Source organism: Dipteris shenzhenensis, chromosome 14, assembly GCF_047967505.1.
Source record: "Dipteris shenzhenensis isolate YYH24624 ecotype China chromosome 14, Dip_SZ_1.0, whole genome shotgun sequence".
Lineage (NCBI taxonomy): Eukaryota > Viridiplantae > Streptophyta > Polypodiopsida > Gleicheniales > Dipteridaceae > Dipteris > Dipteris shenzhenensis.
Window position 1 is genome coordinate 42,595,794 of NC_141609.1, and position 20,951 is coordinate 42,616,744.

The window sequence follows — 20,951 nt, forward strand, 5'->3', positions numbered from 1 at the left end:
AATCAAGTCAAGCTCCTCACAATGGTCGTTAACGACCAAGTCAAGAAGCTATAGGGTATCAAGCAAATGGCACACATTTTCATGTTCATAACAGGTGACAAAGGAACCGAACCACTTCATATACTGGTGGTGTGGCCAGTGAACCTCTTGGATGAGTTGCTTGCTCTTCCTTAGCCAGAACCCATCCAGGAAGTGACAATCCAAACATCACCTAAACAAGAAGCAGCTGAAGAAACAAAGGAAGGAAAGGTGAGAGAGCAACAACAAGAAATGAATGCTAAGGGGGAGAAACAATCTAGGAAGTTGAACAAAAAGAGCTAAGTGAAAGCTCACATGATAGTTACCTATAACCAAACATGTGGATCCCCTACAACAGGTATGGGGTGCTAACAATTCCATGAATCAATATTAGGAAGGCCACGAGAGCTCAAGAAATACAATTATGCATAGCACCAAATGCCCCATCGAGAAGTCGATGTCTTGAGCCATGTGGTAGGGGACTTCATGCCCTTGGGCTCATGGAGCTCAATCTAGAGGCTACAAGGGCTGACATATTGAGGTTGGAGGTCGAATGTACAGCATGAGAGATAGGGAATGAACAATGAGAAAAAACTAGGAACAAGGGAATGAAGCCGTCTCTAAGGCACAACGAGGCAAAATAGAAGCAAATTAAGAAATTGATTTGCCTAAAGGAAAAATCCAAAGAGATTAGTAGGTTAAAAAAACACTACATGGAAGGAGGTTTACTTTATAGCGAGTTTTTTTGTGAGGAGTTCATGAGTTTTTCTAGAGTATCATAAAAAACATGTCATGCCATAGCAGGACAAGGCATTGAATAACTTGATTCCAGATTTCTCATCTCACTTCTATAACAATGCCTTTAGTTCTCTACTTGAAGATTTTCACAACCTCGAAGGAGATTTTGTGTTTTTCTTCTTCATCAAAATCATGTACTCCATCATCACCCTTCATATGTTTCTTCTCCCCATGGAGAATGGGGAATGGACAAGGGTAATGGGCATAGCGTGCTCTTATCTTAGAAGTCTAAATGATTGGATTTCTATTTTAATTTTTGGGGCACCATGCTCTCGAAGTAATTGACTAATTACAAAGGAAATAATCTCCAAGAATTTATTGTTTGATTTAAAGGTTGAATCCCATCAAAACATCAAATAATGTTAAAACTTATGTTTGGATTGTGTGATCCTAAATGTGATGTTAATGCCTTTCGTAATGGAAAATATGCATTGACTAGCCAAGACAATATTGTCAACTCTAGGTCTTGGATTTGTGATGACGAAACTAGATTCAGTGCTTCTAAGGAGGAAATCATTGAATGCAAGTTATTTACTTGAAAGAACAAATTTTGTAGTATCATTTCTTCCAAGGACGTAGCCTTCAATGACTCTCAACCATGTTATGCAATAAAAATGTCAACCAAAGGTAGAGGATGGGGACTTGATCTTGTGAATAGAATGCATCAAGAAAATGTGAGAAAAAGTCATACATACACTTTGACCATGTTCAAAGGGTGCATGGATGGATTACAACATGTTTATAACCCACGATATGAGAAGACTATTAAAGAGTATTATTGCCTTGATAGTGCATTGCAAGTCTGTTTGATAGTGGAGTTTCTGTTTGCAACGTGAGGGAGTTACTAAAAATTTCCACATCTGATTCTAAGAAAGATGACATAGAGGCGCTAGTGTTTTTACCACCAATGAAATTGTACAAGAACTTGCATTCAAACCATCACAATTTCATGGGTTTAAGGTAGATGAAGCTGTAGCAACAAATTGCCAAGCTGTGAGGACTATATATAATGGAGGGCCAAACAATGTCATTAAAGGAGAAGAGCGAGCATGTGTTTTTTCATGGGAAGAAAGGATTGCAAAGAGTCACATACAAATACATACAGCAAAGATATTGACAAAACACTTAGAACATCGTAGTGCCTAGAGAAATGAAAAAACAAGGGAGGAGGCAATCTAGAACAATCACGTATCTTGAGAGCATGGTGGAGAAACAAGGAAGTGACATCCCATTCTTAGATGAGTGGATGTATGTGGACGAGAGGATAGCTCATTGGGCTAATTTCATGGTTCAAGCAAGCAACATGTATGTGGGTGTGAGTTTTGTTTTCTTTTGGATTGCAATGCAATTTGTGTTGGCTTATTGGATTCATAAGGACTTATCAACACTCTAAAGACAAACTTATCAAAGTCTACATGAAAGTTGGCTAGCATTGGGACCGTTATATAAGGCAAATATCATTATATGATGCTTTTGTGTTGGGGACCTGACTACTGCATCGTTGCAAATTGCACAATCTGAGCAACAATGTGAAATATGATTGCATATTGAAATAGGTCCCTCTTTGGAAATTATTTTCCATCAAGGATTGGTCAAACTAGATCAAGTTATGATTGGCCCATATCAAGCAATCAAATTTGCAAATTCTCTAACTAGTGTTGCAATTGTTGGCAATAACCCTACATTTCTCCCTAGTGACCTTGAAAGTGTAAAAGTGAAGTAAGGAGTAGGTGAAGGATTGAGGATTCATGGCAGTCACACCAACAATAGCTATGCATATGCAATGCATCCGATAAGAGGACCTACAACATCTACTGCCAAAGTAGAATTCTCTAACAATTGAGAGAAGCCTCCAACTTCTTCCACCAGGTGTGTAGAACGCAACTAATTTTGACAATATAGTACATGACCAAGGTATAGGTGATGTCTTTTGGTCCATACATAGGGTTGATTAAGGAAGCAAGGTGGGTTGTCAAGCATGTCAAGGTGGGTTGTCAAGCATGTCTCTTACATATTGGTCGCAAGTTTGTAAAACTAATTAATGAGAATAAAATGGGAAAAATCTGTAACATTCTTTAAAGGAAGAATGGAGCACAATTAGGGCCAAAAGGTGCAATTCTTCTAGTTTTGTGGAGATGATGTATCCTATGCATGGTCACCAAACAATGTAATCATTATTACACCACCTGCACCCTTGATAGGGCTATTACAAAAGGGAGTAAATTTGCCATCTCTTGAAGCAACAAAATCTTTTCAAGTAACAAAAGTGTAGCCTCATATCGATAGACGTCTTCCAGTTATTGACCTTTCAAGGGCATATATGACAACTAGACAACTAGCTTGATATCATAGAGCTTTTTTGGTTATGCTAACTATGCCTTTAAAGCGCTTTGCATGATTTTGGGATGTTTTAAACCTTTGATAGGAAATACTATGTGGCTATAGCTTTTGGATTGTATCTATCAAAACCTTCTACTCGTCAAAATTATTTTTCTTGTGTATCAAAGAAATGGGTGGTTGGGTATGAAAGAGCATGGACGGGGGGCTTTGTAACTTTGTTTCAACATTTTATTACAATGAGATTGCAATAAACCATATGGACTGTAATTTTGATGGTTGCAATTGATGTTAACTATGATATATGACTCTAAAAAAGGCAAAGAAACTCTCAAACTCACTGCAAAAAAGCTCGTCAAAAAAATACCCCCACACGGAAGCAACAACAAGGAAGATGGATAGAATTAGCAAAAGGGACATTGAGTTGAAGGCATCAGTGGAGCCATTAGAGGAAAAAGTAAATCCAACATCCCACAAAGTGTCTATTTGTCAAATTCAACTCAAGGAGATTCAATTAAAAATCATGAACATGACCTTGAAGATTTTGATAACATTTGACAATAAAGGAACGAATTGCAAAATGAGGTGGAAGTGTTATTGCAACTCTTAATGGAGCCATCCAAGCCCTATATCTTCAATGTCATAAGAAGCAAGAGGCACAGCCTGCCCTCTAGCAAAATTAGAAAAAATATGTTGCTTGCATCTCTCAAAAGAGGGAGATGGTGCGAGAAGGGAGAGGAAAGGGAGACAAGGGGCGAGGAGGGACTCAATGGAGGCACAGAGGGTGGGACACAGTGGCGAAAAGTCTACTTTTATAACATTAAAATCACTTTAGGAAGTCCACTTCATATGGATACCTAAAATGGCAAGTTTTTGGTTGCTATAGCCTGCCCCTAGCGAGGCAGTGCTAAAAAGATGGTCAAGGTTCGGCAAGGCTGGGACAAGCAAAGCCAAGGCACACCCCCTAAACCAAGATCCAATTTGGCATAGTAGTCCCCTAGTAGCACACAGAAAACGCAAGGAGTAGGGAACCATATTCTTTTCGATCTAAGAGGATCCTCGAAACCAAGATCCGGCACATTAGTCCGGCACCACTCAGAAAATGCAAGGAGTAGGGGCCCAAATTCTTTCTTGCTAGATGACATAGTCCGAATGAAGCAAAGACAAATGGTAGAGCAAAGAGCACAAGAGGAATCTGTGTCATTAACCTCACAAAATATGAGCAAAAAGAAAAGGCCAAGCATGTGTTCCAACATATCATGTCTCACACAAGACAATATACTCACTGCACATCAATTGGGACAAAAGAAGATGCAACAAAGGGATTGAAGGTTCCAATTAATTGAATGCAATCATGGCACAGAGCCATAAAGCTTCGAATCATGAAGGTAAAAAATCCAAGCTATGGCAGCGTAGCATTGAACAATGCTCCTAGATACCATTGCAGACATGGCAACACCAGAGACCAAGCGAGGATGGACCACCTACTCTGAGATGACGAAAGACCACTATCATTAGTTATATTGGGTTACGGTGGTAGAAGCCATGCAAATCATGAACCTACAACACAAGTGTGAGAACCTGCCAATCCCATGGTGGAATGAAAATACGAAACAATAGACCATGACCTAATAAACTAAGATATGAGCCATGAGGATGCGGCTTCAACAACCACTAGGGGCAATGTTGAACCCCCAAAACAAAGGTGTCAAATAATGAAGCAAGAAGTGAAGCGAAGGCCACAGCAGAGCAAAGGAAAATTTGAGCTATAGCCTGAATCCAAATCGTATAAACCTAATTGGATCATGGCCAAGGAGAGTCTTCATCCTTCTCCACATCTTTGTACTTCTTACAAAGGCTAAGTGGTGTTCACCATAGTTGTTGTTCCATTATGGACAATTGCCTATGGTATAGGTTGTTGACACACCTCATCGTGGATATAAGTCGTGATGCATACACACCTAGAAGCCAACTTGCCAACTTTACAAAATTTATGTCGGGGCACTTAACATCCATGGATGGCAGGATCAAAGGGAGTCGTGGAGTCAATGGACAAATTTGTTGATAAATTCAATTTCCACTTCATTTTCATGTTTTGTATTCCGCATTTAAGTGCAAAAGCTTTTGGCTTGCATCAAGGAGGGACCTGTGAAAGGCCTCTGTCAATGAACGTCACCAAACGGTTTGACATTTTCTGTTTTGCATCTATCTGGGTCTTTGACACCCGCTGGAAACTAGGATAGAGAACTCGCACCATGTCCAATATGCACACATTAGCGATACGAAGTTGCATTATCGGACGACTCAACTATCCGACACTCTACTTCCTTGTGGAAGGCACGCTTCGCTAGGTAAAAGGTGCATTAAGATCTCTTCATTATGCACGTTGTCTATGTACCCAAAAAGAACGCTTACTGCTCTTACGATACATTTGTTGAAGTTCAGTACGACTGTCTTCATCGTTGGCAACGTTATATGCCTTTCTATCTCCTAGTTTTTCCCGAATTGTATGTTATGTGTTGATCTGTGTCAGCTCTCTGGTCAGACATATATCTCCTAGTTTTTCCCGAATTGTATGCTGCGTGTTGATCTGTGTCGCTTCTCTTTAGTCTCTAAGACTTCCAGATGTTGAATGGGACAACTGTGCTAATTTGATCAGTGGTAGGCCTCCATGAGCCTATAGATAAAGAAGACACCGCAGTTTTGTGTGAGATGCTCTATAGTTACACACAAAAAACAACACTCACACACCCAAAAAACAACACACAACGCATGCATAATTCGTGTTATTTCAGAGTTAGGAAGTGCTTATCCCGAGCACTAATCCATACTTCAACAATATATAGTTGAGGGGTTTCTATCGACACAAAAACAAAGTGTTCAAGTTGAGAAATCTCAATACCTAGATTACGGTTTGTGCTAACCTCATAGACGAAGCTGGCCTTTAAAGAAAAAAACATTAAAGGGATAACAGACTCACCTATTCATTTCATAATTCATCTCAATGATCATGTACGTGTTGATAGACACTGCTACTCCAAATATTCACGTGTTTAACTTGGAAGCTCCTTTTTTAGTAGATAATCATGTATTCATGTTGAATGAGGGCCATTGAATGAAATCCTGCCTTTAAAAGAGGGGCTCTCTTTTGGCAAAACTAGAAAAGTTTGGCAATAAGGGAGGATTGCCTTGTACTGATGACGCCAAACGTGTGTTTACAAGGTTTTTTGTCATAAAGCTAACTCGCCATGCTACAATTTGGAACTTCCTGGCAGATGGGGTTTGAGGTGTTCAATTAATATCTACGTTCGGTGAGTAAAGGGAGCCTCTGCCTGGGAGGTGCCAATAGTAACAACAGGACCGAGACCCTAGCACCATCCATCCATTCTGCTAATATTTATAGCTTCCATGGCTCGTTAAATTCAGCCTTTCATCGGATCATCTCACTACGGCCAACGCTAGTTGCCTCATTCCTTCCTTACTTTTCTATGTTCATGTCTCTTTATGCACAATTCAAGTATATGTGAGGTCGTTCTAGGGACTGTTTGTTGTGATGCCTACGTTCTTCCGATGCATGTACTTGAATTAAACGATGTATTGCCCCCCTATATCACAAGTCGATCACTAATTTGCTTGTCCAATAAATGCTACTTATTGTAACTCCAAGCGACCATTTTAATTTGCTCATAATGAAACCAGAATGAATTTCATGCCTCTGGAGTAAAAGTTAAGGTCATAATGTACTGAAAGCAAGTTAATTTGCATGAATGCATCCTCTACGCACTGGTTACCCATTTCCTACTTTCGTTTTACTCGATTGCAAGATACTAGAACAGCTCCAAACCACGGACTAGAACCTAAGACTTTTTCACTCCAAATGATAATTGAAAAAAACAAGATCAATGATACGATCTAATATTCTTTGAGACTACTTATAAATCATGTATGTCTAAGTAAAGTATAATACATTATTTACTTAGAATTACCAAAACGTGCTTTTTCTCTTATGAAAACTTTATCCCAATCATTGAAGTTCTTCCCCGTCATTGAATTAGAGCATATATTTGGTGTTAAGATAGGTAGGTATATGTAGTCCATAGCCAAAGAAGAGGCTTGTTTAAAGAAAATATTTTGATAGATCTAGAAAAAAAAATCAAATATGTGAACAGTCAAATTTTAGACAATTGTGAGTAGTACAATTTAGTGGTTTACTTTATTTTGATCTAAAGATGAATTGTGAAGATGAAAACAGTTGTCGTTTCTAAAAATGATGTAAATCTAGATTCTGAAATCCAATTTATTGATAAAGTTGAACGAATAGAATTTTTTGTCAATGAAACAAACTTTTCATGAGAAAAAATAAAAATTTCAACGATGAATAGATGCTAATTTCATTCCATTAGAAGGTGGAAAAATTCATCACACTTTTATCGACGAAAATTTTTTATTAACGAAATTTTTTTTTCGTTAACGGATATTTTTTTCCGTTGATAGAATTTGGAATCCATCAACGGAAAAAATTCCTTTCGAAGATGGAATGAAATTTCCATTGACAAAAATTATTCAACGGAATTTAAACATGAACAAAGTTTTTTTCTTGATAATTTTGTTCATTCATGAATTGAAATTCCTCTTTTTTTAGATGAAATTTTATTCTATTGATAAAATATTTCCTTTTTTCAGACGTTTTTTATTCTATTCATGTTTGTCAACAAAGTTGATTCCAGAATCCAAATTTTCATCAATTTTTCAAAAAGACAACTATTGTCATATTCATGCTTCTAAATCTAGCCTTTTTAAAGTAAAAACTATATTTTTGCAAAATCTAGAGCTCTCAATCAAACCAATAGATTGAAATAGAGGAAAATGATAAATTGTAGTAATCACGATCATTTACAACTTGACCATTTGAATCGTTGGGTTTCTATCTAAATCTAGAGACATGTTTGCTTTGAATAAGCCTCTTCTATGGTCGTGGAATCCATATATACCTACTCATCTTAATATCAAAATACGTTAAAATTCAACCATTTGATCAACTTTGTATTAAAAGAGAATTCTTTTTAGACAATCTACTAGCCCAATGTAAAAGTGTTTCATCAAATTATATTAGATCTTAAACTAACATCAATTTTACCAACCATCAATTTGTAGATATCATGCTATGTACACCTAGTTTTCTAGAAATGTATATTGGTACAAAACTTATCCATGAGGGCAATGTTGTTACTTTATGTGGAAGTAAATTGATAAAATATTCTTTCAACCAATGCACTTAAGGGAACGTATGATCCAGAAGTGCTTAAACAACGTGACAAAAGAAAAAAAAAAGGAATTCATCGATGTGTGGACATGCTTAACTTGTAGGATGTAGAAATTCTTGTATATGGATTTATCTAAAAAATATATGGACACTTGCATAGAAAACAATTGGTATTTTAAAGCAAAAGCTCTAACGACTCTCTTAGTTGAATGAAACAGTTTCTTCTCTTTTGTAATTTGTCAAGTTTTGTAAATTAAAGAAGAGAACACTTTTTTCAATTGATAATACTAGACATTTTTGGATTTTGGAGTAAAATGTAAGTAATATTTTATGCATTCATTTCTCATGAAAGTACTAGTTTTTTAATATGCAGTGTATATTTTGTCACTAAATAAGAAAGTACATTCACTTGATCTGTAACCAAATAAGAACGTACATTCGCTTAATGATTGCAGGATCGGCACTCTTTGATCCTGACACCCCACCACAGCCATGAAGCGGCGGTTATTGTATCCGCTTGTAAGCACGGCCAGTGGGCTTCTTCTTCTTCTCCTCTACCTTTGACTTGAAGAAGCTCCACCGGTATCGCTCAGTCCTACATCCTTCGCACCACGTTCAACTGCTCATCGATCCTGCCTCCGCTATCGTTGCTCTTGCTTGCGCGTCACCTTCACCTCTACTAGCCACCACTGCATCCGGTTCCTCTTTGATGGTTCCACCCTTAATAGCTCTCAGATCACTGTTCAGGCGGCAGTTGCTCACAAATTGTCTCCCTTGGTGGTAGGTCGAGGTCTTGTTGCTCTTGCAATGACGTCGAGCAATTCCTGAGGCCAAAGGGAGAGGGCATCTAGAAGTGCGGGGAAGGGAGTGTGGCAATCAGCATAGTGCACCTCTAGGAATCAATCAGCATCCTTCCACCAAGGGGGTCGAGGAGGCAAAGTAAGTGCAAAAGAATGCGTGTTTCATGGATATTTCGAGATTCTACTTGCACAAGTTCTCTGCCTTGGCATAGCTAGAAAATCATTGTAATGCACTTTGCACCACACTAATCTGACTTCTCATTAGGCCACAATAGTCAGTGTGGATCCACACAGTCCAACATGAGTTCCATGTGTTAAGGCATTAACAATCTGCGAGGTTATCATGGAGTTAGCGTGGATTCCTATAGCTGCAAGTACCAGTCTTTCTTGCAAACGTTGGTTAAAAAGTACAAAGGTATTTCATGATTGGGGCTCTAGGTTTTAAGTAGGACTCATTTATGCCATTTTAAAGAAGTGATTGGTTTTTCCCGTTATGCTCATACCCAAAAAGAATGGAAAATTTGTGCTCGAGTGGGCCACCATGTGAAAACCCCATATGAAAAATGCACCACCAACATTTCAATCCTAGATATAGAAGCTACTTATCTTACCTAACTAGCTTCATGCGGTTGTTTTTGGATGACATTAGTGTCTTTGGGAAAAAGGTTGGTCATCTGGATTAATTGCATCTATGTTTTGACAAATGCAAGACTGCTTGCTTATGCCTAAATCCGGCAAAGTGTGCCTTCGCAATATTGTTAGAAAATATCATTTCGAAAGAAGAATGGCGATGGATCCCCTTAAGGTTGAGGCCATCTAGAAGGCTAAGGCTCCCCGAAATATCAAGGAGATACAAAGGTTTGTGGACCAAGTGAAATGGCATAACCAATTCCTGTGCTACCTATCACATGTCTTCCAACCCCTTACAACATTGACAAAGAAGGATGTTCCATTCATTTAGGGGGAGGAATAGGAAAAAGCATTCTGATTGCTTGAAAAGATCTACAGCAGGCGGCTTCCAGGATAGCTCATCGCTCACAAGGTTTGACAATGGACTCATTTGCATTTGGTCCTTCAAACATACGAACACATGGGCTAATTTATACTGCTCTGTCGCGTGTGCGTGACCCATCGAACCGCTTCCTCTTGTCAAGGTTGGAACAAAAACATATCAAAGTTGACCCGACGGTACAAGAAGAAATCTTGAGGTTGAGATTAACTCGTTGGTGGCCATTCAACCAAAGCAACATCACGACAATGGAAAGTGGGACTAAAACCTTGCAGACTCTCAACACACGATTGTTGCCTCATCATGCGCACAATGTCTATAGTTGTGATAGCATGCTCGGTGAGACAGTATTGTGACTGTAGGAAACACACCAATCCTTTGCCAGTAGCACTTCACCTTTACATGCATGATGGCATGGGGATTGCCACATTTGCAAACTCTCAACACAGGATCATTGCCTCATCATGCGCACGATGTCCAAAGTTGTGATCGGTGCGACTTTACTATGTCTGCAAGCAAGAAACACGTACCAATCCAACAAAAGCCACTCATTTTCCAGCACTACTTCGCCTTCACATGCATGATGGCATGGGGATTGCCACATATTACAAGACACATCAAGCTTCTCTACCAACAGTTAACTTATAATGCCGGTTCTCAATGTTTGCTAACCGTATTCCAAGAAACAGATGCAACTCAAATTGCAATCATTAACTTGTACACATCACCAACAAAAGTGAATCGGCATTGTTACGTCACCTTGGAAAATTTACGGCAACTCGTTCCCTCTTCTACCCCAACATACATATTGGAGAATTTCAATATTGACATCAATTGTTGTTCGCAGAGCATGGCTCAACTGCAAGACTTCATGCTCCACCACCACATGTGCTAGCTCATCAAGGCACCAACAACAATCTATAGATCCGCAATCAACCACAACTAGACCAACACACAACACCCCAAAACAAGAACTAGAAGGAGCTTCGTCTACTAGTTAGACCAGTTGCTCCTTTTTACAACAATGTGTTCTAGCTCCAACATACACAAATTCACCTTGAGTAGTGGATTGTGATACAATAGACTAGAGTGTTCAGTTGTTGCGTAGTGGTGGTAGATGAGTAGAAGAGATGTGCGAGTGATTAAAGCAACATCCGACTAGGATTATAGTATATATTCATGAGCAAGTGTCGATGTGGGATAGAGGGGCAAATGGGAAGAAGAAAGCAAAAGGTGTGTCGAGTGCAACAATGTTGTCTATACTAGATCTTAGAGCTAATGAGCAATTAATGAAGCACTTCGCCTCTCTGAATTCAATCTAGGTCGTTTGGCAACATGTACACTGCACATACGTGTATGAACTCACATTCATTCGTTATACTACATTTCATTCGAACGAGCAAGAAATCTTCAGGAGGGGCTGTGAGTACAACAAATCAATCCTACAATGAGCCATCCCTTCCATGGGGCCATCTGATAATAGGTATACTGCCTTTGTGGAGCTCACAGCATATGCAATGCATGTCCTAGCAAAACACATTATCATGTTAACAACAATTCATAGCTAACAAAGGTCACTCCAGTGTAATGTCCAATCAATATGAATATGCCTAAAAGCAACTTTCTAGTCTCTTTAGCTTCCCTTTTTCCAAGTGTATCGCAAAGGCCCAACTACTCGCGTAGAAGACCATGCAAATATTGCAACTCTTACAAATATGATTGTAATCCTAACAAAGAGTTTCTCATATGACCATGCAAACTTTATTTAACCAGTAATATAACCCTAGCCAAATTACTTTTCCACAGCAACATTAATACTTTGAATATAAATGCTCATGCATTTTTGCACCTAGCTTTATGCATTTGAGATGAACATCACACTTTGGAGAGATTTTGTGCATAGCACAGGTCCAACGTAAATAACAAGACTTCCCTATCATATGGATCTCTTAGATAAATATGCATGCCTTAGATCTGCCACATTGGAGATGTTATTGATCCCCGAGGATTTAGACATGATTAAGGGTTTCCCCTTCTTTTCCTAGGAGATTTGTTCATCCCTTCATATTTACCACATATGAACATGCATTGGGATAATCTTATTATTACTTATTTGAATCCAAAGCCAGCAAATGCACCTAATGACGAACATGTACGGCCCTCTAGATAGGGAAAGCACTCACACAGTAATGGAATTATCAGGAGTTCTGCAATCTCCGTACTTTATGATGGAGATATGCAACTACATTGTAGGAGCAGACAACATAAAGTGACCACAAGCTCCAATTGTGGAATTGAGCTAACCATGGGGGATATGTCTACACCACTCTTCGGGTGCTTAGGTTGATGCAAAGCCTACGGATATCAACACAATCCCAGAACCTGGAGGTATCTGCACCTGTGACTTGCCAATACTAGAATAAACTGCTGGCAATATTGTACCAACTTGATCATTAAAAAATCATTAAGAATTGATCACAGTAAGCCCACCTAAGGATTGTTTGAGAAAGATGTTAACAAGAGATCTTGGGACAGCTCATAATAAGTACACATACACACTAGGTATCATTAGTCACTACTGTCATGCTTCCCTAAACATAGCCCAGTGCAATTTTTGGAAAGATCTCCTGCCAGAAAAGAATTTATAGCTGACCTCATATGAATATTACCCTTAGCTGATGTTTTGAAAAATGCAATCATTTGTTACCCCAACACATTTTTTGGAAAGACCTCTTCCTGCCAGAAAATAATTTATAGCTGACCTCATATGAATATTACCCTTAGCTGATGTTTTGAAAAATGCAATCATTTGTTCCCCTGCATAGAACCCCAACACTTTTGTGATTCCAAAATCTCATTCAATGTGTTCACCTTACAAGTAAACATAATCGTCATTTTGTTCTGTTCCTTGTTGCCCCTTCTGTCTTTGAAGCTCATACATGAAACCCGTATAGCGTACTCTCACATACATGCTATTGATGGAGCCAAAAAATAGCATCAATCTTTTTACATAAACGGCACAAAAGCAAAGATGCCCTGGTATTCAATGGCAAGGATACATCATCCATGTAGAACATTGCACATAATTTATTATCTGTATAATTGAAAAATAATGATTTCAAGAACCATCGCCCTTCAGAAAGCTCTCTCTGCTTCCAATCCCAAAAAAGTGCACCATACTCACTGTCCATCAGAGAAAATCCTGTCTATCTCTCCTTTCTCATTATACATGGCCACCAGCTTCTTTGCATAAGATGGTATGTGCTCTTCTGCCCTGTTTGAGCAAAATATGTTCCCTTATCACCCTGACAAATAAACAGAATCGTGAAGAATTTACAGAAACGAATACTTCAAGAGGAGCTAGTAGTTCTAACCTTTTCCCCCCCCAAGCTCGGTGGACATGAAGATAATTTCGGATAGTGTGATAATCCAAAGAATAGCGCCCAAATTCGAGACCTTTTGGGCCAACCTGATCCATAAAATAGAGAGAAAGCCTAAATAGTCAAAGAGCGGTTTGTGCACACCACAAAATTTAGAAACTCCTAGCATGCTAAGGTCATTCTCATTTCTGCATCAAGACATCCATAACAATATAAAGTGCACATACTGAGCCAAGAAAAGGATATTTTTTTCTTTATTTAAAAGAAAAGTGCGTGACATAAAATCATATGGAAATACCAGGTTAAGGAAAAAGGCAATCAGATTTCCAACAAATCTTGGTGCTGGCTGAGTCCTTTCCCGGCCTGCAATAAGAATAACCATCAAACACAACAGTCATCAACCACACAGCATGATGGGCTACTGAATAAGGAGACATGTTTGATAAAGTACGTTGTATGACTTAAACATTCTTCTTTACATGCAAGTGGTTAGTATGCACGGTGAACCCTGAGCAAGGAACTGCAACAAACAAAAGCCTTGGATAAGCCACACTCTGCTTAAATTTAAATAAAGATTGCAAAAATTCAGAAGAGCAGTTTCATCAATACCAAGTTTAGCTTTGTCATCAGCTTTTACTGTTTCCATCACAAAAGGCCTTCTATCACCCTGCAATAAGAAAATAATGATGCAGTTAAGGCTTGAAATATAGATTGGGAAACCCCAATGTGCTGCTGAGAAAACCCAATATCTCTGACCGTACACTGCTGATAGTAGGAGTGATCTGAAGAAGATGCCGCACTGAATTGAGCATTTTCCTCCCTCTCTCATTCCTGCAATTCCCATAGGCATCCAATCAATTGAATATTTGATATGACTGCCAATGCAAAAAGACTTCAGAAAGGTCATGCATACCTGACTGTAACAAATTGAGGGTGTTGGGTCATGCTTAGTCCCCTATACTTGGGTACTCCCATGTAACCCACTACTAAATCCTGCAAAATATTGAAACCTACCTTTGTAAAAGATGGACCAACAAGATTGCCACACAAAGAAATACCAAGGCATTCAAGTTCTCATAAACAATTATAAGAGGCTTCAAAGATCTATCATTTGTAGAAAAACCTGATTCCTTCTAAAATCACATATTCAGACTCTCCAAACTGCCTTCAAAGACATTGCAGACAATTAAAACAGCTTGCGCACACAAACCACCACCACCCCCCCCCCCCCCCCAAAGGAAAAAGAAAGGGGAAGAGAGGCTCGCATGTAGAGAAAGAGACTTTGTCTAATGTATGGGGCTGTGGACAAGATTACACTAGAGACAGAAACAATCTCATCTCAAGCCCAAAGCATGACTACAAACACAGTCTGCCTTAGACAAATACTGCCAGGCATAGTTATAGGGAGATACATTCAATACTTTTTTAAGTTCTTTCGGAGCTTTTGAAAGTTTCACACACACCCACACACGTTTTTTTAGTAAAATAAGTTATGCATTAAGAAAGCATTTACATTCATAGTTGTCCCAGAAGGGGACAGCTACTACTCATAACAATTCTCTCTCTCTCTCTCTCTCTCTCTCTCTCTCTCTCTCACACACACACACACACACTTTTTTTTTTTTTTTGGGTAAATCCATGATTATATTATCAGCAAAATTTACATGAGGGTCTCAAAAAACAGAGAGCCTCAACAGGAAATCAAAAGCAAAGAGAAACTATTTCCAGGCATGACTGAGGAAGATCTCCTTGATGGCAAGCATCATAGATAGATTGCCGTAGGGAGAGTCTGAAATATTCATAAGATTGCAAGAACGGATTCCCAAAATATCTCATGTTGTGATCCTTCCATATGGTCCAAAAAACCCAATATCTGACCCAGTACAAAAATAAAGAGTAATGGACCAGGGTTGTAGGAAGTCTGCCAAAAAGCCAAAACTGTTTCCCAAAAGGAGAGTTAGGGAAACGAAGGCGAAGCGACATGGAAATTTTGCATATGAAAGTCTTAGTGCTGGAGCACATCCAAAACAAATGAGGCACCGTTTCAGAAGGGGCCATGCATCGAAGACGAGAAGCAGATGCAATCCTTCGTTGAGCCAAAGTGACCCCCACGGATAAGGTTCCTGTAAGACAACGCCATAGGAAAAGCTTTTGCTTGAGAGGCAATTGTCTTGTGCTTCCTCCATAATTGATGCCAATGATAAACGCAAGCTGTCCAAATGGCAGAGCTAAACCTAAGCATAGAGAAGGGCTGTTCCTCGAAATCTTTTTTTCGGAACTTACATGCACATAGACAAAGCCAATCTATCATGAGGGTCAAGAAACCAGACGGCCTTTGGACCCAGACTCTATTTCAGCTAGAAAAACAATGTTTGGATCATTTTCAGCTTCTCTTTTCTCAGCCATCTTCTTCTACACCTCAGGTTATTTCAGCTCGTAACAGATTTACTGAGCTTGTTTCTCCTATTGTCTCCTTGCAAAAAGCCTCAATGCTGGAAATGTCTTTTTCAGATGTTGAATTGGATGAAGCTCTTAGGCATTTGGGTAAACATAAATCCCCTGGCTGGGATGGTCTGACGGTTGAATTTTTTGAAGCCTTTTGGCCTGAATTGAAGGGTCTAATTCTGCAGTTTATAAATGTAGCCTGGCACCATCAACATCTTCCCTCAGCTTGGAAGCATGGTCTGGTTAAGCTTGTGCCCAAAAAACCTCTATGTGAGACTATGGATGACCCCTTGATGCCGGTTATATACAAACTGATTGCCAAAATGTTGGTACATCGGATAAAGGACATCCTTCATGAAGGACTTCATCCCAGGCAATATGGTTTTGTTCCAAGACGGCACATAGATGACAATATCTCTAACACTATCATCGCAATGGAATATGCAAAATATTCAGATCAAGATGTGTTGGTCATGCAGGTGGATGTGGCAAAGGCATTTGATACAGTACAGTGGGATTATGTTTCTCAAATCATGTTAAAACTTGGTTTTGGGCCAAAGCTAGTTAATGTCATATATTGGCTTTACTCAGATTCCACTGCACAATGCTTTATAGGGAATCATTTGTCTGAGTCTTGGACTCTCGAACGTTCAGTTCGACAGGGATGCCCTCTCAGTGCTTTGCTTTATGCCATCGCTTCACATCCTTTGCTTCTTTATATGGATCACATGGTTGATACTGGACAGCTAGAGGGGCTTCAAATTTCTAGTTCACGACCCTTCATTGCACAGGCCTATGCAGATGATTCATTCTTCATGCCAAAGAAAAGTCCTTTGGAGATTCGCCTCTTGATGGATACCCTTTCAGATTTTGGGTTAGCATCTGGTCTTAAAATTATTTTTCAGAAATCAAAACTCTTGCCTCTCAAGCATTGTGACTGGCATGCTATCTTGTGGCGAGGCAGATTATTTATCCGGAAAACATAGTAAGACATTTGGGCTATCCCATTGGCTGGAAAATCAGCAATAAGCAACAAATGTCGTGGGTGGCAAACAAAATTCAGGACAAATTAGAATATTGGAAGATCTCCACTTGGCCTCTGCATGTACGGCTTCGAATTGTCCAGTCTATTGTTCTAGCTTATGTCCAGTTCTACCTTCCTCTATTACATTGGTCATCTCGAGATCTCACTTCCTTTATGTCTCAAGCCATGGAGATTTTTTGGAAAACTAAGCTTCATAAAAAAGCTTTACGGCTGCTCAAAATGGACTTGCTTTGCTCACCAAGAATGCATGGTGGTTTGAATATAATAAACATCAAATTTCATGTGTTGGCAAGAAAGATCACTATGCTCAAGACATTTTTTGAACAAGAGCAGCCTTGGTCTATCATGTTGGCAATTTTGTGTGGACAGATGAGCACAAATGCTTATGGACATTGGCTACTTGATCCATCGGAAGTAGTACTTGGCAAATTGCAAGGTAAAATCCCTGGTTGTCCATTTTCTAATTCCTTGATTCAGGACTGGAAGCAAGTACTCTCTCACATCAAATGGTCTCCCCATCCTGCTTCTATAGCTTCCTCACTCAGAATGGAAAGTATTCATTGGAGTGCTGTGTTTTCCTCTCCCCTTGCTGTTCAACAACCCATCAGAGCTTACAATCTTATGAAAATGGGTATCCGGTTCATTGATGACGTGGTAGATATGCAAGGAAATATTCTCACTTTTCCAGTGTCATGTCGACAATACAATCTGGGGATGCATCATAGACCTATTTGGAAAGCTATTGCTGATCTCTTACTCCCTCTGGTTCCGATTCCGACATTGAATGTCAGAGACAGGCTTCAAGATTGGCACCTTCGGTTTTCAAATACAAGCATATCTTCTAGGCCTTTGAATTTATTGACTTCTATACAGGCTTATCGATTGATATTACCTCCTCCCTGGATTGCCCATCATGCTAATTCTCTATGGCATTTGAACAAGTCATTAGCCTGGTGGAAAGGAAGATTGCAATTGATACGGAAGTTGAAAATGCCATTGAAGCAACGACTCTTTCTATGGCGATGTATTGTTGGTATTCTTCCAGTAGGGGTGAAATTGGCTCAAAGAAGGATAGCTTCACCTCTTTGTCCAAGATGTCACCTTACATCTGAGAGTATTCCGCATTTACTGTGGTTTTGTTCATATTCTAGAGACCTTCTAGACAGAATCTCCGATTTCCAGCACATAGGTTCTACAGGTTTTTCTGGATGTATAGCAAACTATCAACTTCTTTGTCACAGTATTCTCTTTCTTCCACTGGATCAGATACTCGGCCTTATGGACCCTCTGGCTACAGCACAATCAAGCATATCTGAATTCTCCCCTTCAGCATCCATATGAGTTCTTCCGAGCCTCATTGCGGCATATGAGTTCTTCCGAGCCTCATTGCGGCAGTCTTTATATGATGCCTTACATGAGGAAGATTTGGATGTTTCTTGTATTCAGCTTTTCTTTTACTGCTTCTGATAGATAGGGCTTTGGCTCTCTTTTGAGCACTGCCCAAATGTAAATGAATGTTTCATAATATAAGTATCTTGGTTTCACCAAAAAAAAAAAAAAAAGTGTGTGAGGTGGAGGAGCGATGGCAAGCTCAGCCCCTCTCTCACCCGTCCCTGTACCTTGCCCGCAGCCTGCTACTGCTGCTGCACCTGCATCCGTACCCCATCTATCAGCCCCTATACATCTTCCGTCTGCATGCGTCCCAAACCCGCTGCTGCCCATACCCTCTACGCAGCAGCCTCTGCACAGCCCGCCCCATCCATGCCTTTCTTACTTGCCCCTTCCTTTGACCCTACGCAGGCCATACCTGCTGTATGGTCGTCCGTACAGGCTCCCCCCTCTGTAGTTCCTTTACCCGTCCGTTTTCCTCCTTCTATACCTGCTCCCCCGTTTTCCTTCTTCTGTACCTGCTCCCATGTCCGTACAACCAGATTCCGTACCAAATTCGTCTTCCCCTCTGTCTCTGCAGCCTTTTGCTCTTCTCATGCCGGGTTTTGTACAGTCTTTTCCTGATGTCTCTTCCTCCCCTCTTCCTACTGCTCCGACAGATGGCTCTTTCATTTTCTCTGCTTCAGCCCCCCCTTCTGCCTCTGCTCCTCCTGCACGTGTCTTCTTTCAACGGAAGCATGGTGGTTTGCCTTCTACCACCTTGATTAAATCGGCAAAGCTGGATATTGCGGATGGACCTTTGTCTTCCCTTCAACTGGACCTTCTTCGCCAGATGTGCTTTGCTTCTATCACAGATGTTCCTTCATCGGGTTCACAGTTTGTTTGTTCTTTGGACTTTGCCCTTCTAGTTTCCGATCTTTGACAGGCTCAGCAGTTTGGGGTCTGTCTCTACATTATGGGTAGGGTTTTATCTGCAGTTCAACTTCGTCGTTGGGCTGAAGTTGCAGTGGGTCAGGATTTCCTTTCCTCCTTTGTTTTGATTATGCCCACTGCTCTTCGACTGATGTGGTGGAGCGACTCGTCAGTCGTGCTGGTATTCATGGGGCTGATTTCTTTGCTTATGTGATGCCTTGGGATCCGCTTTTTGATCCGTCTGCCTCTCTTCTGACTCACTGTCCGGTTTGGATTACCCTCAAAGCGTTGCCTCTGCCTCTTCTTCAGCATCTTCCTACTCTTGCAGCTTTTTTGGGGAGGCCTCTACATGTTCCGAGACAGGAGTTTTTGCAAGCTACTCGCGATGTTCGCCTTTGTATTTAATGGGATATGATCCAACCCGTGCCCTCCACTCTTGATCTTGATTTGGGATTTTGCTCATCCGATGCGCATCAAGCTGCATTTTGCCTCTTTTCCTACATCATGTTATCGGTGCCAACAGGTTGGTCATTTTGCACGTGCTTGCCCTTTGGCTTCCATGACCACTCCTGCTCCTTCAATTGTAAAGTTTACTCTTCCTTCTCCAGTTTCTGCTAAGGCTTTACCGGATAAGCCTTCTTTTACTGCTCCGAAGCATTACTGGAGAAAGGTAGAAAAATTCATAGGTTAATCTTTCTCTTGCTGAAGAAGTTCAGGATCTGACTCCCATTGAGCATCATTAGCCTCCTTCTCCTCTAGATATGGATGTGCCCCTTGCAGAGGGGATCATACAGGATGTTGCACATGCTCTTTCTCAGGTTGATCCTCGAAGTGAAGCTAAAATGCTGAGTCCTGCTTTATCAGATGCAGCTCTTTCGTCAGAGGATACAAATGTCGATCTAGCTCCTTTGCCTCTGATGCCTATGCCACAGTCTTCTTCTATTCGGGATGCAGAAGTGCCTTTTTTACTAGAATCTTTTCACCCCATGTTACAACAGGTTTTTGACCCTGTGATTCAAAAATTTCGGGTACTAGCCTATATCAAGAAGAATCACAAGGGCAAAAAACAACTGGTTTTTATTAATGGTGTGGTTTCATCACTGCATCAGTTTTTACAGAGCAATAATTTGAAGCTGGAGGATGCTGTGTTTGATCCTCCTCCAACTTGATATGTAACTTTTTACTTGGCTGCCTCATGACTTTTGCTCTTAGGCTTTACTTGTAAATTTTTTTCTTGACTTATTGGTGGGTTTTTACCTCTTTTGAGGTTTCCCACACAGAAATATAAGATTTCACTAAAAAAGAGAGAGAGACAGAGACAGAGACAGAGGGTGATTTCACAAAAAAAAGGGGGTGTGAGAGGGTGAGAGGTTCAGGTCAGGCTATGGCAGTGAGAGCTTGTTGCCCTGCATCCCCTCGAGCCCTCTTGCACCCCTGCTGAAGCTCCTTTAACCTTTTGCAGATGTATCTCTTCTGTTGCACCTCTGCTAGGATCTAAAAACCTCTTCTGCTGCGATCCATTTTCAGACTTCGAGGGCCTTTGAATCACTGTGTG

At 40.2% G+C, this 20,951-nt stretch overlaps 1 protein-coding gene across 3 annotated transcripts in view; it reads right to left on the reverse strand.

The window, feature by feature from the left end:
- Positions 1-13,044: 13,044 nt before the first annotated feature.
- The window catches only part of HCAR (coenzyme F420 hydrogenase family / dehydrogenase, beta subunit family), a 47,118-nt gene continuing 39,211 nt past the window's right edge, over positions 13,045-20,951 (reverse strand). For all 3 annotated transcript variants that reach the window (XM_087384708.1, XM_087384709.1, XM_087384710.1), the window contains 6 exons: positions 14,519-14,598; positions 14,367-14,436; positions 14,215-14,272; positions 13,904-13,968; positions 13,600-13,694; positions 13,045-13,499 (listed from right to left, as the gene is read on the reverse strand). In XM_087384708.1, the coding sequence (XP_087240834.1) occupies positions 13,406-13,499; positions 13,600-13,694; positions 13,904-13,968; positions 14,215-14,272; positions 14,367-14,436; positions 14,519-14,598 (462 nt within the window). In that variant the 3' untranslated portion in view covers positions 13,045-13,405. The remainder of the gene's footprint in view (positions 13,500-13,599; positions 13,695-13,903; positions 13,969-14,214; positions 14,273-14,366; positions 14,437-14,518; positions 14,599-20,951) is intronic.